The 17,570-nt window shown below is 33.0% G+C and overlaps 1 protein-coding gene across 1 annotated transcript; it reads right to left on the reverse strand.

Annotated features, from left to right (window-relative positions):
• Positions 1-1,989: 1,989 nt before the first annotated feature.
• Positions 1,990-16,440, reverse strand: LOC132758321 (monoacylglycerol/Diacylglycerol O-acyltransferase-like). Its single transcript, XM_060749898.1, has 10 exons — positions 16,326-16,440; positions 13,272-13,408; positions 11,430-11,628; positions 10,680-10,847; positions 10,111-10,209; positions 8,804-8,898; positions 6,002-6,065; positions 5,590-5,665; positions 5,038-5,101; positions 1,990-4,300 (listed from the first exon to the last, which is right to left on the reverse strand). Exons 2-10 carry the CDS (start codon positions 13,344-13,346, stop codon positions 4,196-4,198), a joined length of 945 nt encoding a protein of 314 aa, XP_060605881.1. The 5' UTR covers positions 13,347-13,408; positions 16,326-16,440; the 3' UTR covers positions 1,990-4,195.
• Between the last annotated feature and the right edge of the window lie 1,130 nt (positions 16,441-17,570).

Genomic DNA, 17,570 nt, shown 5'->3' on the forward strand with positions numbered 1-17,570 from the left:
ATAAGAGTGTCCTGTAAACACAAGTACTTCTTTATATTCATACATTTGTATAATTATAATAACTAATAGTAATTGGTCTAGAATAAAACTAGAAATGTGTCCATAGGACACGGATGCCCCCACACGCCACTGTTCTGTCAATCTTATGACTCTAGGTCAAATATTTTTTGGACTACATGTGCCACGAGTTGAAAACTAAAAATCAACAAAGGGCCATAATTCTGTTAAATTTGGTCCGGTTTAAGAGGAGTTGCGTTCACAAGATTTCGGGACATACGGACTGACGGACGGACGGACAAGTGCAACGCTATATGCTCCCACATTGTGGGGGCATAAAAAAAACCCCATCTATATAAAACAGAAATACTAATTATTACAGCCTTGATAAGGAATAATAGTTAATGTTGTTTTTATTTTGATAAATTCATTCAATCTTTAAGACAGCAATCCCTATAAACTTAAAATCCACAAACATAAATTACATTTACATGTAAGTAAGAATAATTTGGCCCCTTATGCAACCTGAACTTACAATGCTTTAAAGAAAAAAATTGAAACAAATAAAATATCGTTTGTTTCCCTAAATAAAATTTGCAACATTTTAAAAAATGAAGAACCCTATAAACCATAAAACACAATTAAATAATTTAAAATCATACAAATTTTATCCCCTAAAAACCAAAAAATTTCAAAACATTACTAATGGGAAAACTTAATACAAAAATACTATATTTAAATATTTAAAAAACTTAAAAAACATCATTATGAAGTCAATTTTAAACCCTTTAACACTTTTACAACTTCACATTTCTAAAAGAAGACATAGGGTTTCAAAAACAGCCATAAAGAAATTTTCACATTTTTTGATTAAAGTCATATGCACCATATAACATATAAATAACTTAGCACATTATTTATGAAGTCATATATACCACATTACATATAAATAACTTAGAACATCACTTATGAAGTCATATGTACCATTTAACACATATACAACTTCACATTACTAATGAATACATAGCTACAATATAACACATAAATAACTTAGAACATAACTAATGAAGTCATATGTACCATATAAGTAAATGAACACATTTCTTATGAAGTCATATGTCCATATTAATAACTTAGCACATTTTAAATAAATGGTGATAAACAAATTTAACTGTGAATGAAATGCACTTGTGAACAAACTGTTCATAAACATGATGGTAAATCACTAAATGAACTTATTCTGTATACAATCTACATAATTATCATATGACTAACACTGTGTTGCACTTCGGGTCAACTTATGCCAATGAATAAATTATAATATAAAGATATACATGTATCAAAAATAGATTAAATAGTAATCTGTTCATTTGAAACATTTCTGGTTAATATGTTATCAGTCTAAACAATATTCACATAAGTTCTCTAAAAATTGCTATCAAATATTGTGTTATCAAAAAAAATCAGCTAACAAAAATATAGCAGGTCAAAACCTTTAATACAAAGACACTAACCCGTTCATTAAATAAATGTGTTTTAATGTGAACCATTTACAGGCAGGTCAAAAAAGAAGAGACATATAACCAGTGGGCTGATTAGGTGTGGAGGGATGAGATAACAGGCCCTACAAAAAATATGAATTATGAAAAAAAAAAAAAAAATGGGTCAAAGACAGAAAAAGGCAGGGTTGCATTTGTAAACCAATATCATGAGGCTGTGATGTTACTAAAATTTTCTAGCATTGACCATTGATGTTGAAAATTTAACTAAGTCAGCAAACAGGAAATGGATGAGCGACAGACCTGAAATCGAATTCCTCATTATAGGACCATGAGTTAATGCTGTATAGCAAATATCAAGAGACTGTGCTAGGTATTTGCTGAGAAAACTGTTACGAAAATTTCCTACCATTGACCATTAATGTCAACAAGTGGGCCATGATGGCCCTGAGGTCGCTCACCTGTATTATAGGCCCCCCCCCCAACCCCTGGGCCAATTTTTACCCAAGGGCTTTTATTTGAACAAACTTGGTAGACACCCATAAGAAGATGTTTCATGCTAAACATCTAAGCTCTAGCTCATTGGGTTTTTTAAAAGAAGATTTTTAAAGTTTTTACTATACACATATAGTTAAAAACAATGACACCCCTGGGGCAGGGCCAGTTTTTGACCCCCGGGCTTTTATTTGAACAAACTTTAGTAGATATTTACTTAAATATGTTTCATGCTTAATATCTAAACTCTAGCTATTTGGGTTTTTTCAAAGAAGACTTTTAAGTTTTTGCTATACACATATAAGGAAAATCAATGACCCCCCGGGCGGGGCCAGTTTTGACCCCAGGGCTTTTATTTGAACATACTTGGTAGACACCCATTAGAACATGTTTCATGCTAAATATCTTAGCTCTAGCTTATTGAGTTCTTTAAAAGAAGATTTTTTAAGTTTTTACTATATGCATATAGGGAAAATCAATGACCCCCTGGGGCGGGGCCAATTTTGACCCCAGGGCTTTTATTTGAACAAACTTGGTAGACATTCACTAGAAGATGTTTCATGCCAAATATCTAAGCTCTAGCTCTTATGGTTCTTTAAAAGAAGATTTTTAAGTTTTACTATATGCATATAGGGAAATTCAATGACCCCCCGGGGCGGGGCCAATTTTGACCCCAGGGCTTTAATTTGAACAAACTTGGTAGACATTCACTAGAAGATGTTTCATGCCAAATATCTAAGCTCTAGCTCTTATGGTTCTTTAAAAGAAGATTTTTAAGTTTTACTATATGCATATAGGGAAATTCAATGACCCCCCGGGGCGGGGCCAATTTTGACCCCAGGGCTTTTATTTGAACAAACTTGGTAGACACTCACTAGAAGATGTTTCATGCTTAATATCTAAGCTCTAGCTCTTACGGTTCTTTAAAAGAAGATTTTTTAAGTTTTTACTATATGCATATAGGGAAAATCAATGACCCCCGGGGCGGGGCCAATTTTGACCCCAGTGCTTTTATTTGAACAAACTTGGTAGACACTCACTAGAAGATGTTTCATGCCAAATATCTTAGCTCTAGCTCTTTGGGTTCTTTAAAAGAAGATTTTTTTAAGTTTTTACTATATGCATATAGGGAAAATCAATGACCCCCTGGGGCGGGGCCAATTTTGACCCCAGGGCTTTTATTTGAACAAACTTGGTAGACACTCACTAGAAGATGTTTCATGCCAAATATCTAAGCTCTAGCTCTTAGGGTTGTTTTAAAAGAAGATATTTAAAGATTTTTCTTTCGGTTGCCATGGCAACCAGAGTTCTGCATGGAATTAAATTTTTTTGAACAATTTTTAAGGTGACCACCAAAGGAACATTCCTGTGAAGTTTGGATGAAATTGGCTCAGTGGTTTATGAGGAGATGTCATTTAAAGCAAAAGTTTACGGACGGACGACGGACGGACGGACGATGGACGGACGGACGCCGGACGAAAAGCGATCACAAAAGCTCACCCTGTCACTTTGTGACAGGTGAGCTAAAAATTAAACTAAGTCTGCAAACAGGAAGTGGATCATGAGAGACGGACCTGAAATTGAATCCCACAGTATAAGACCACATGTTAATGCTGTAAACAAAATATCAAGAGGCTGTGATAAGTTGTTGCTGAGAAAACATTCACCATACTATAACCCCAGTTTGCACCTATGCAACCCGGCCAAAAATGTAAGACAAAAATCTAACAGACAAAGTTCTAAATAATTCTTTAAATCTGATACTCCTGTAGCAGACATACCCTAAAGATTAAAGTCAAACATAACCAGTTATTCCTAGTAGTATATGCCAGGTTATCATGTTTACATATAAAATTGTTCCGAGCATACACATACAAAGTATGTCCAGTACTTTTTCAAAATTGATACTTTAACCTCAATATCAAAACAAGGATAAATAGAGATCATCTAAAAATGGTGCATGTTTATTGTTTAAAATCTATAATTCATATAAATTTGAAGTATAGACATTAATCTGTATGGCTGGGAAAGAGTAGGCCAAAGAATTATGTAGTAATGGAGTGGAAACATTTTCAAGGCAAATGGTTTTTTTAACTGCTTCATTAGTGATCAGTTTTACAGTATGAGATATGTAAATGTTAAAAAAAATGCCAGCAATATTCAGAAAACAAGAAATACCATTACAAGACAACAACATAAGTTTTCTAGCTAACTTTTTCCTTCCATAGAATCCTCTCTGACAACGCCCTTAGCACATTGCCTGGTACTTTCTGGTGTTTCCTAATTAAATCTTCAATACCAAGCTTAACCTGAAACAAATGAAAGGCCATCAATGAAACATTAGATATATCTGAATTGTTTTATTGTGAATTGGTTTACAATTTGCACATTTCCCATAATTATTTCAAATATTGATAAAAACTATAAAAATGTATCATTTGGATATTATTATAAAATAATGCTCCTTTGCTTGGTTATTCCAGACCTATAAAGTCAACTAAGTTACACTTGTACATACACAAAGACCTTCACTTTTTATTGTTTAATAAAGACGTTTTACTAACCAAATATTTTAATGAAAATGTAAATATATTGAGTAACTTTTAACATTTTCAATAATAAATCATAGTTTTAGTTTTATATTATTTTCAATACAATCATTGTGTTGTAATATGCTGGTTGAATGTAACACATTATATAGCAATAAAGGTTTGACCAAATTGTTGCTACCCTAGTGAGAAAAAATTCAGTCAGATAATATGGAGAAGTCATATTTAAATATTCCAGCGTGATTGAATGTAGCTAGGGATGACACATGTCTTAGTCAGCTAGTACCCTTTATCTCATAAAGTCATTAACAACTGGTTTCTAAAAACAGAGGTTAAAATTTAGTGTCATACTTTATGATGCAGTTTGTTTACAGAAGTGTGATCTAGAGTTGAAGTAAATGTCACTTTCGATTAACAGTCATGTGACATTGCCTCGATCAATTGCAACAAGGGGAAATAAGTAGTCATATAATAAACATTAACATATATAGACCAACCTTGTCTGCTAATTCTTCTGCGGTCATATCTTCTGATGGATAAATTGGAGATCCCAGATACGTTCTATAAAAAACAGTTCATCCGAATTAAAATACAAGCATATTCAAGTTAGATACAGAACTATAACTTATAATACAAAATCATTAAATGAGAAAATTGCCAACATGATATATTTCATTCAGAAACGTAACCAGTGATTTCAATTACGCATATTCACTCAGTAAAGTTCGGACTTCTTCTAAACCCTGGCAATAGTTTAAAAAGAATATCAGTGTAATCTGCGTAATTTTGGTTAAATACTCAAACATAACCATCTAACATTTTCTTTTTCCATCAGTAACATATGCACATTCCAATATAAAACAGATCTTTTATTTTATTTTTGCTATTTTATGCCAGTATTGGACAGCAATTTAGAAGCTTAACATTTTATCCTTTTTTTAATTCTTATCTTCACACTTTACTCAAATATAATTTTATAACAAATTTTTCCCATCAAGATCTTAAGATACAAGGACAAGAAAAACTTGTAAAGTAAAATTCTAACTTACGTCATTTTGACTGGAAAATTTCCATAAATTGGAACAATAGGTAGTCGACACTTCTCATACAACCATCTCAATGAACCTGTAATTTGAAATACAGGTTAACATAACTTTATGATCATTCATTCTAAAGCAAAGCTTAAAAGGACAATATTATGTAGTTATTACACATTGTTGAGTACAATACTGAATTCAATTACACGTACAAGTACACATTTCCGTACACAGTTATTTTATTTCTTTCTCCATCTATGTATATTTTCGCTCCAGATACTTTAAATGTAGCAAATGTGGTCAAAGGAAATCTTCTATAATTAAGCTTATACATGTATAAAGATATTATTGTTTATTTGATATCACAAACAATTATTCATTGTTACAGAAGATATATAAAAGCTAATCCTATATATATACATACTTCTTCCCCATCCAGGTGTTCTGAATGACTCTCGAATATTCATTGTAAACATTGGAATAATTGGCTGAAATGTAAAAATTACGTCTGATAATATGGCAGAGTAGTAAATAAACAACAATAAGAAATGTATAATAATTACTTGAGCATAATTTTGCAACAACTACACATCAAAGTTCCTTTTAATTAGAGAATTAAAAAGCCCTTACCTCATTCATTGTAAATTATGACCAAATAAAGTCTTAACAAAACCACTGACTAATTATTTACATGAAATCATGTTTCAAATATTGATATCTGAGCAACGGCTGAGTCCTCAGTATTTTTCTGTTGTTAGTGTTACAGCATGATTCACTCTTTGCGTTGGCTAATATGTGTAAGAGTGAAAATGATTTAATTCTCTGAGACTAAATTAGCAGACAAACTACACTGAATCTCGACTCTAGGGGGCCAAAAAGCAGCACAAGCAATGTCTCCACACTTGATATATACAAATCTTATAACAATACTGCATTACTACCTGAAACCATTTTTCTATGTTTAGTAAATGTGACCTTGACCCTAAATGGGCAGAAACAGCTAGAGAGGTCTCTACAAAAGCTTGCAATTTACCATGTTTGATTATAATATGTCACCCTTAACTGTAGTTATGAACCCAAGAGCTTTTTTTCTATTTTTAGTAACAGTGACCTTGATCTTTAATCTTTGGGATCCAAAAGAAATCCAAACCTTTATTACAATATCTTATTTATAACTACGTGTATGTATCAACAACTGGAAACCATTTGACTTATTTTTAGGAACAATTATCCTGACCGAAGGAGCCCCAAAGCATCCACAAAAAAGTAAAATACCAAATGTGATAACAATATTCCATTTCTAATGTCACAGGGTGAGAAAAATGTGCAGCCTGACCGGGGTGCGAACCCAGGACCCTCAGAATACTGTACCGCGGCTCTACCAACGGAGCTATCCCGCCACTTACACATCTCCCCTAAAAAGTTAACAGTTCTGAACCATGACATACTCTCCTGCTATATTGAAATTCGTCCTCGAATTTCACAGAGTTACAGAGCAATGTGAACAAGATATGTTTGTAAAACATGAATGCCCCCTTTCGGCAGCCAATTAATCATGTGGTCAGGTTATGATGACTGACTTTTGACCCACTGACCAAAATATCAATAGGAATTACCTACTGGTCTTGAATTGTCACTAGGTAATTGTGATCGTAAAGGTTGTAAGAAGCAATTTTATGACAAAGTTTTCACAAATCTTACAAAATCATATGTGCATAAATTTTATGAATCATGAAGGCCTCCTTAATACCTTAAAATGTGTAAACCAAAGCATTTTAGTTTAATAAAAAAATCAACCAAGGCAATTTGAGTTGTTTAGTTTGGTCGGAAACCGTCTTTACGTACAAAGTCAATGTGACTTTGACATTTTAACCTTAAATCAATAGGGTTAAGGGTTTTCTACTGGTCAAGACCAATGCACCTGTGAAGTTTGAATGTAAAGGGCCCATAAGTTGTTGAGAAATTGAAAGCGTTTTACCTATAAGGTCAATGTAATATTGACCTCTGACCCCTGGTGTCTCAAAAAATCAATTGAGGTCATGCTCTGACCAAAAGCAATGCATCTGTGAAGTTTAAAGGTCAACGGTCCATGGGTTGTACAATTATTGATAGAAAACTGTTTCAACATTTGACCCCTTGATCTCAAAATCAGTAGGGATTATCTACTGGTCATGAACAATCATCATACCAAGTTTGAAGTTCCTAGGCCTAAGCGTTCTTTAGTTACCGGTATTGATTAGAAAACGTTTACTTAGAAAGGTCAATGTGACCTTTGCCTTTGACCCCTTGACCCCAAAATGAAAAGGGGTCATTTACTGGTCATGAACAATCATCATACCAACTTTAAAAGTTCCTAGGCCTAAGTGTTCTTTAGTTATTGATCGGAAACCATTTGGTTTACGGACCGACCGACAGAGAGACAAATGCAAAGCCCCACTTCTTTGAAGGGGGGCATAATTAAACTCTGAGCTATATTAAGTCACGGCCCCACATTGGGCGCCAATGTCACAGGGTGAGAAAAATTTGCAGCCTGACCCTCGGAATACCATATAGCGGCTCTACCGACTGAGTTATCTGGCCGCTTAGACATCTTCTCCCTTAATAAGTGAACAGTTCTGAACTAACACTAACACTAGTTCTTGACCAGAAATCAATCATCACATAAGCCTACCTTTGAAATCTACATTCTCAGTAAGCTTCTTTTTTTTTAAATTATGGTTTATGTTGCACCAACACAGGAAATGTCATGGCAATTTTCCAGCTTTACTGGTGTAGAAAGACCTCAGGTGCCCTTTCGTGCATTTTCTTATTTTTTTGGTTGGGGCTGTTTTAAAATGTTGCCAATGAACCCCACAGGTGACTAAAAGGCCTTAATACTACGAAATGGGGTGATATTTCACGCACTTTTAACTTGTGAAAAGGAAAGACCACTCAGTGCATGATTTCTGCAACTTTGGAGCCCAATTTTTCATAGTGCCATTTGCTTTTTTCTGGGATAAACGGGCATTTGAGTAGAATCACCAACATTCTGTAAGAATCCACAGCTGCTTGCAGGATTTGAACTCACAGAGGTGAGGAGCAAAATGTTTTAAGTCAACAACATTAATCACTCAGTCACAGACACCCTAGGGCCTATCTCAGTGAAGCTGAATAGTTACATAAAAATAATGAATATCCCACAACTACATTTCCTCATTAGAATGTAAGTAAGACAGCATAAACTTACAACTTTGGTCTGTATAGCAACTTTGGCAAACCCAGATCTGTTACCCCACATTACTCTGTAATACTCGTCCCCAAATAGGGCCTCTCTTACACCACCTAGAAATATACTTCATGTGGCATTTATCATGTAATCTATAATTTGTAGTTTAAAGCTATAAAGGGATTATATTTTGTAATTTCCAGGTAATTTCATACCTGTTACCATAACATGTGAGATTTTGTCATTAAACTGACATTAGTTGATATTTTATTTCATTCTCATACAATAAAATGTCTTAACATGCACATTTATCAGAATTCTATACCTCACCAGTATTGTATTACATGTATTTAACTATTCCTGGAATTACATGTAGAGTTACATACTGTTTAAAGTGTTATTATGTAACCGGAATCTACTTACATAATATAATTATAACTTATATAATATAATTATATAAATCATAACATTTCACACAGTAAATAATAATACACATTTTGAAATAAATCGGAATCTGCTTACATAATATAATTATAACTTATATAATATAATTATATACATCATAACATTTCATACAGTAAATAATAATACACATTGTTCTTCATATAACAAAGAGCATAAAAGCAATATTCAATTTACAGGGAGAATTTATAACTTTAATATCATCCGCATGCCAGTTTGTTAATTCTTTTTCTGCATTATGATGAAAAGAAAATATTTGTGTTCTACAGTAAGAGAAATTTACTGATAATTGGCCTGTGTTCAACTAATAACAATTTTCTGTTTATGTTTTATTTACTCACAGATAAATTTAATTAAGTTTTGCCAACAAGTTAATACATGTTGCCACTGTATTGATATCTATTTCAGGTAAACTAACTCAGAAAATATCTTAATACAAATCAGTCTTACTCCTATATATGATGAATATGAAATTGTACCTGGCACTTCAATATGCTACATAGATAAAAAATATATGTTCAATAACAACATCAATGATAGTTGAAATGATGTGGTAAAAATATATCATTGAGCTATGCCATGACAAAACCAACATAGAGCGTTTGCAACCAGCATGGATCCAGACCAGCCTGGGCATCCGCGTAGTCTGATCAGGATCCATGCTGTTCGCTTTAAGTTTCTCTACTTGTAATAGGGTCTGTAAGTGAACAGCATGGATCCTGATCAGACAGCACGGATGCACAGGCTGGTCTGGATCCATGCTGGTCGCAAACGCACTATGTTGGTTTTGTCATGGCACGGCTTATATATTTATTGTAAAATTTCTAGCACCAATCCTGAAATTATTGAAGTATATAATAACTTACCTGGAGAAATACCTAATACATGACCTTCCTTGAGTATATCAGCACAGCTGTGTACAGTTCCAGGACTTACATTAAACACTTCACACATCAGACGGAAACCTAACATCAATATAGAATTCATGTAAAAATTAAATATATACATGTATAGCAGGAAAAAATAATAAAGTTTCTTTTGGTATAAGCTATATAAAGTATAGATGTATCAGTAATTGTTACATTTATCTGATATATTGGCACTGACAGGAGTCAATTCATTCTGACTTTACTCTTGTTATATTTGTATACATGTAGTTTTTATCACTTTTACATTTTGATATACATGTATTATATACGTATATTATAATTACAGGTAATCAGGCATACATCTTTCATTTGCAGCAATTATCTTTAAAATAATCTACAATAGTTGAACATCTTACTATATACTTTAATTACTCTTGAATTCTCTAAGTTGTAGAATTTAAGGTTCACTACAAAAATTGATAAAAGTCTTTATTTAAAAAAGAAAAGTCGCACACCAATATCTATTTTGAAACAATTAACAACATTATGACTCTAGAAACAAGTACCTGGTATATTAAAGAGAAAGTTGTCACCAACTGCATGTATTTGCCGTCGTTTCTCTAGAAGACATTTGGCCATCACATAGTAAAAGTCTATAGGTAAAGCACCATGGTAATATATCAGCATAGCTGGACCTGTGTCAGGTACTTTATCTAACCCGACTATCTCATAACCTGTAATATATAGTGTTGGCTAGATGTTGATAGTGTCTCGACAAATTTCAACACAAAATTCTTTAACATTGTTTATTCATATACATTTTGTTTTCATACATGCATTACAAATTGAGTTGTTTTAAAAGTATCAGTTGGTCGAAAGTATTTTTGAAGACTTGTGCAGTGCAACCTTAAACAAACAAGAACTTACAAAAGGTTTTATAATTCAATCAACCATTGTCTAAATTAATGTTGTGATATCAGACATGAGAAAAAAGCTGATGTACATCATAATTAGTCCCAAGCTTAACTATCATTTTTGGCCTTAGACTGTTTGATATTCAACAAAACTACACATGTTAGAACCATCTTAGGACAATTAAGAATACAATGTTCTTGAATATTTGATGCATAAATATGTTGCAAAGTCTTGTATTTCTTAGGTTTACTACACACTTAAATGCTTGCCTGGGTGACTGGATGATGTTGGGGGCTACATTCTGTGAACATCCTCTTTGTTGATTTTTGTTTTCATTTTTTAAAACATAAAATGTGTTCTATAACTTCCATTTTACCCAGACAACAAATTGTATAACTCACCATGCCAAATTCTGCCTTGTGCCTCCCAGAATACAGCTACAGTATTTCTAGCGCCACCCCAAAAATCTTGAGCATAAGCGTCTCGTAGCCTTCTTCTATACTGGTAAACATGGAGAAATATTGCACAGCAATATAAACATATTGGTATTATCAACGGCAACAAGAAAGATATGATAACTGGATATATCATCCATGCTACCTGAAACATAAAACAAACACATGTTAAAAGTTTTTAGAGGTAAATGTTAAAGACAGCATAATAAGTCCATATCATTTTATTACATGTGTTTTTGAATAAAACTGCATATAACTGTACTAAAAAACTTAAAACAGATTTCATGGTCATTGTATCCAAAACTGATTCCATTGAATAACCATTAACTGTACATAGTTTATATATTACATTTGTGTTCAATTTGAAAATAAACACATTAATTGAATAAAATACAAAAATTTATTAACCACACACAGTTTGTTTTCATTAATTAATATTAGATATATAGTTACATGTAAAAATTTTACAAGTTGATTCACTTCTTATAGCTAAATGTATATTTCATTACCATTTTGTATCCAACCCTTCTGATTATCAATCCAGGGGCAGATACAGAACATGGTTTCCTGGTGGGGCTGACATATGGGTGGAAGTTTTTGATAAAAATAACGTAACAGGCGAAAAAATGTGCACTTTTGTTTTAAGATCGGGCCAGCATCAAAAATTTCTATTTGATGTGTTTTATATGTCATCTTATGAGTGGCAATGCACCACTTTGCTTATATATGTGTATATGATATAGTATGGAATTAAGAAAAAATATATGTAATTGGGGTGGGCCTGGGAGAGGTGTCCCCTCCCATAGACTGAGAAAATTTTGAAATATGAGGTTGAAAATGGTGTTATTTCCTTGACTTTCTAGTGCTGTTTATGGTACCTTTTGATGATTTTACATCACATAGTATTTTGTATGTATAAGGTCTTTCAAATAGAATTCCCCTGGTGTTTAGTAGTAAGCATTGTATGCGCTACCGTTGATAAAAATAATTTCAAGCACTTGATCAATTTACTCATCTGAATAATAGAGGATTTTCCAAAGTAAAGTGGAATTAAAATACTGCCTTTCTATTGTGCAAAAACATTATTTCAAACACTAATATTCAATAAGAATTTTTTTCCATCAATGAATCCGGACAGGTATTAACGTTAATATACGGTACTGATCCAGAGGTCAGTACAATTTAAATTAAAAAGAATATAACTGTCATAAAAAGATACTAAAAGCAAATGACCAATCTTTTCATCTTGATAAAAATCTAAGTTAGTTAATTTCTTAGTTATTAAAATGCAATTCCTTTAATATTATCTTCATGCTTTTTAATTTACAAATAATAATTTTCAATTTATTAATTAAAGGGCGGGCTTTCCTTAAGAAAATGGAAAAAAAGGATAGTTTAATATGGTGTACTTTTTAACATATCTATTTGCCACTATCTGTGACTATTTATTTCATTAGACCTTTGGAAAGTAATTAACCAATCAATTATGCAGTTTAAACATTGAAGTCAGTCAAGCCCCCCAGGCAGGAGATTAACAACTGGATGACAGCAATAAATGTTTTGATAAGGGAGTACACTACAGCCAATAAAGTTTGAAACTGACAAAAAATATGTTCCAGCCCAGCTGGTAAACATATCTTAGGGCCAAGCTGGGGGGGGGGGGGGGGGCTGCAGCCCTGAAGCCCGGGCCTGAATCCGCCACTGCAATCTATAATTTTATTAATAAAATCAAGGCATATTCAATTCCTACATTTAATGTACTACATTTTTCTTCCATATCTTACTTACCCATTTCCAGTACTCTATATCAAGCTTCTCAATCTGCAGCCACAAGTAGCTTAATGTATTTTCTTCCGTACTCATACCTTACAGTTAAATACCTCAACTGACCATCACTTGTAACTGTATAACAGAACAGTTATAATCTGCAATAGTATAATACAGTACTATATCCTTTATAATTCATATATACAAATGTAAGTAAGACAAGGTCTTTATCAATAATTTGCAATATAAAAAGGCATGGCACTTTCATGTCTTACAGTTTTAATATTTATATCTGTGTCACAAATGTCTCGAAATATTTTTGTACCACAGCTTTTCTGAAAGCTGGTGAAATGGTTTAAGATGAGATATCAATTGAAAAACAAGAACGTGTTTGTTAAACACAAATGCCCCCGGCTCAGATTCTTGTCAGTAACAATATTTAAAATAAAGGCTGTATGGGCAAAAGTGTAAAAAATCTATTTTTAGCACTGGTGACCTTGACTCAACTGACCCCTAACTCCATCCAAAGGAAGAATATCATGCAACTTATTTTCCTACCAAATATGAAATAAATCTGTCAATATATAAAGGCTGTATGGGCAAAAGTGTACAAATCTATTTTTAGCACTGTTGACCTGGACCCAACTGACCCCTAACTCCATCCAAAGCAAGAATACCATGTAAGTTATCTTCCTACCAATTATAATACAAATCTGTCAATAAATAAAGGCTGTATGAGCAAAAGTGTAAAAATCTATTTTTAGCACTGGTGACCTTGACCCAACTGACCCCTTACTAAAGGAAAAGGACGAGGACCTCCCTTGGTATGACTATTATAAACATGAAAGACATTAACTTAAAAATAAAGGCTGTATGAGCAGAAATGTTTAGATTTATTTTTTTACACAAGTGACCTTGACCTTGACCTAGAGACCCCTAACGCCACAAAAAATTAGAGGACTGTTAAAGGTATCCACCTATCAAATATGAAAGATATCATTAAATAAATTAAGTAATTATTTGAAATTTTTTGATAAATCCAACTTGACGGAAAAGGTTAACCATACAAGGTCCTATTTTCAAAGTGATAAAAAGGGAAATTACTGGGAAAATGGATGGCACATTTATATAACTTGGCAATATCATGTACATTGTATTGATAAGTAAGTGTGAAAATTATTAAGCCATTAGTTCAGATAGAACATAAGATATTTCCAACTTGCCGGTTTAGGTTAACCATTATTCATTTTCTAAGTGCTGAAAAGGGCCATAACTTGGTGCAAATGGAAGCCATAGTTATATAACTTGCCCAGATCATATACTTTGTATGGATTAGTAAGTGTGTAAATTATGAAGCCATTGGTACAGGTAGAACTTAAGGAAAATCCAACTTGCCGTTCTAGGTTAAATAAAAAATAATCCTAAATCCTAAATGAGTGATTTTAAGTTTATTGTATTCCCATATTCTGAAAACAAGCAAATATGCTTGAGCTTGAAAGTAAACTATCTGATTGTAGAACCAAGTTTGCTAATGCATTCATTCGCAAGTGAGAAGTTATTGAAATGTAATTCTAATTTTAGTCCTGGTTGCCCCTTTTTGGCAAACAAATATTTTAGCAAACTTGACAGACAAACAGTAAAGGATATAACAGGTCAACTTTGATTGTTCAGTGGATGAGTATTTTCCACTAAAGATCAATGTAAAGATAATGATTGTCTACCTCCTGGGGCTAAAAAGTCAAATATGTCAAAAAGTGTAATAATTCACACTGATCTCTGTACCAGTTAGAAAATAGGTAAACACTGGCTGCAATTCTGAAGCCTCAACTATTTTAATAAAGGCAACCTCTCAGACACAAGGGAAAATTTAGTACTATATACTGTATAGAATATAGACCGTGGTAAACATCTCTATTCTATTTATCTATCTTCCATTAATGTCAAACCTCTCACAGGGACGTAGAAATGTAAAGGTGAATAAAACTGATAAAAGTAAATACTGTACATGTATTTGTTAGTCTCAATATACGGACCGACCGATTTTACAATCTGATATTACAAAGATGTCTGTCTTTGTGAAGGGTGACCATTGTCTATATAATAAAAAGCTCTAAATCGCACAAATTGCTGGGCAGTAATATATTTGTGAGAGTTAAAATTAAAGGTTAATTCATAATTGATACAGAAGTGTTAGTTAAACAAATCCGGGTCAGCTCGGCCCTAAAACGTACTCGGCCCCCGAGTCAGCTTGGCCCTATTCCAACTCGGCACGGGTCAACTCGGCCCACTTTTAAAAATGGGTAAAAGACATTAAAGGACTCCTATTGTCATGGGCTGTTATTATCAATCAATGTGTATGTTAAGGATATCGATTAATTAGGTGATAATTATGATTGACTCATTGACATTCATGAATTCAAATTTGATTAGTGACCACCTGCAATCAATTAGAAGCTCATGATATAAAGTAAACAAGTTTTTGTTTCTTTTTTTTTTGAAAATTACTTTACAAACAAAATGCATCTAAGGAAACACATTTTTATTATATGTATATTAATTTTATCGAATCTGAAACACAAATAAATAACTTTGTTTTCTAAATATACTTTATTTCGGCAGAAGTACAATGTATAATTATATAATAATATGATATTCTTATTATTCATTTTACCTTAACAACATGCAAAGCAAAGTAAATACGTTATATATATTTTGTAAAGTGGGCCGAGTTGACCCGTGCCGGCGCCCGTGCCGAGTTGACCCGTGCCGGCCGAGTTGACTCTTTTCCTAGTTAAACAGTTAAAAAGAGAAAGTATACAGCTCGCACGGATAAAAACAATATTTTCGTTTTAAACAGGGTGGGGAAGATTTTAAATATTAAAGAGATTTTTTTCTTTAAGATTATAATACTGTAAATATTGCAAGGTTACACATGTTCGAAACCATGTGCTTATCCGAATTAAGCCACTTGAAATTGACATCACTGAAAAATACTACATTTACTAATTTTGCCATTATTTATTTTGTTAAGAATAACTTTGTCATGATGTAAGATAATTTGAGAAAAGAACTTACATCGACATTTTTACTGTGTAAATATATTTGTGTGTTATTTTCTTTGCAAACATGTCTGGTGTTGAAGAGTTAACAGGGGACGCAACTCTTTCCTAAAGTGGAAAAAGGCAAAAAGGACAAGATGGTTTTCAGAGCGACCAAGATGATAGACCGTAAATTAAAGAATATAAAAGGTTTCCGTTGGAAATTTGAAGTATTTAAGGTATATCTATTGTCTTTTAAGAAAACGATATTATTCTAGTATGCAGCTGGGCCTTAATAAACATGTCGTTTATGTAATTTTGTTTTTCAGATTATGTAAACACTTTTTTTTTTTGAAGTTTTGCCCGAGTGTTACAACTATCTAGTTAGTAGTGTTGAAGAAAGTATTAACAGCTACATGTAGGAGAGGGTGGTTTAGGTATATAGCATTAATTAGACTCTTTATCCGCAAGTTTTGAGTTTGAATTGAACCAGTTGTGAGACTCTTTGTTTTGACTTCCTTAATCACACACCTTGACTGGATTCTACATGTCATAACTAGTCAAAAGGCATAACAAGTGCATGTCTTGGTCCCATAAGTAAAACAAACAAGGAAAACAAACATATTCTGAAGCCCATGCATTTTCTCACTCTGTTAATTTAGCATCCAATGATCCTGTAAGTCATTGCAAATTTAGCATCCATTGGTCAGGGTGTTAGCTTAAAGCTGTGAGTCATTGCGAATTGTTTACTGTACTTTTTGTGTTGCCTTCAAAAAGGCGACATATAGGGGTTACTTTTGTCAGCGGTGTCGGCGTCCCCTTAAGCTTGTCCAGAGCATAAGTCAGTCATTATAAGTCGGATTGACTTCAAACTTGGTATGCATACTTCTTACAATGACCCGAAGTGCAGTGCACAAGAACCGGTACTCTGCGCTTATTAATTTTAGAGTTATTGCCCTTTGTTAATATTCCTACTTTTTTGTCAGGGCCATTTCTCCAAAACTATAAAAGCTATGGATTTGAAACTTCAAAGGATGATAGAACTTGTTAATAAAAAGTGCATTGCACAAGAACCAGCACTCTGCAATTCTTATTTTTTGAGTTTGTTAATTTTCACACTTTATTTTTGTCTGGGCCATTTGTCCTAAACTATAAGATCTATGGACTTGAAACTTCATAGGATGATGATGGATCTTAATGAGAAGATGTGCAGTGCACAAAAACTGGTACTCTGCACTTCTTATGTTTTTAGTTATTGCCCTTTGTTAATTTTCATACTTTA

The sequence above is a fragment of the Ruditapes philippinarum genome, unplaced genomic scaffold (genome assembly GCF_026571515.1).
Source record: "Ruditapes philippinarum isolate M1 unplaced genomic scaffold, ASM2657151v2 ctg667_1_1_1_1, whole genome shotgun sequence".
Taxonomy (NCBI): domain Eukaryota; kingdom Metazoa; phylum Mollusca; class Bivalvia; order Venerida; family Veneridae; genus Ruditapes; species Ruditapes philippinarum.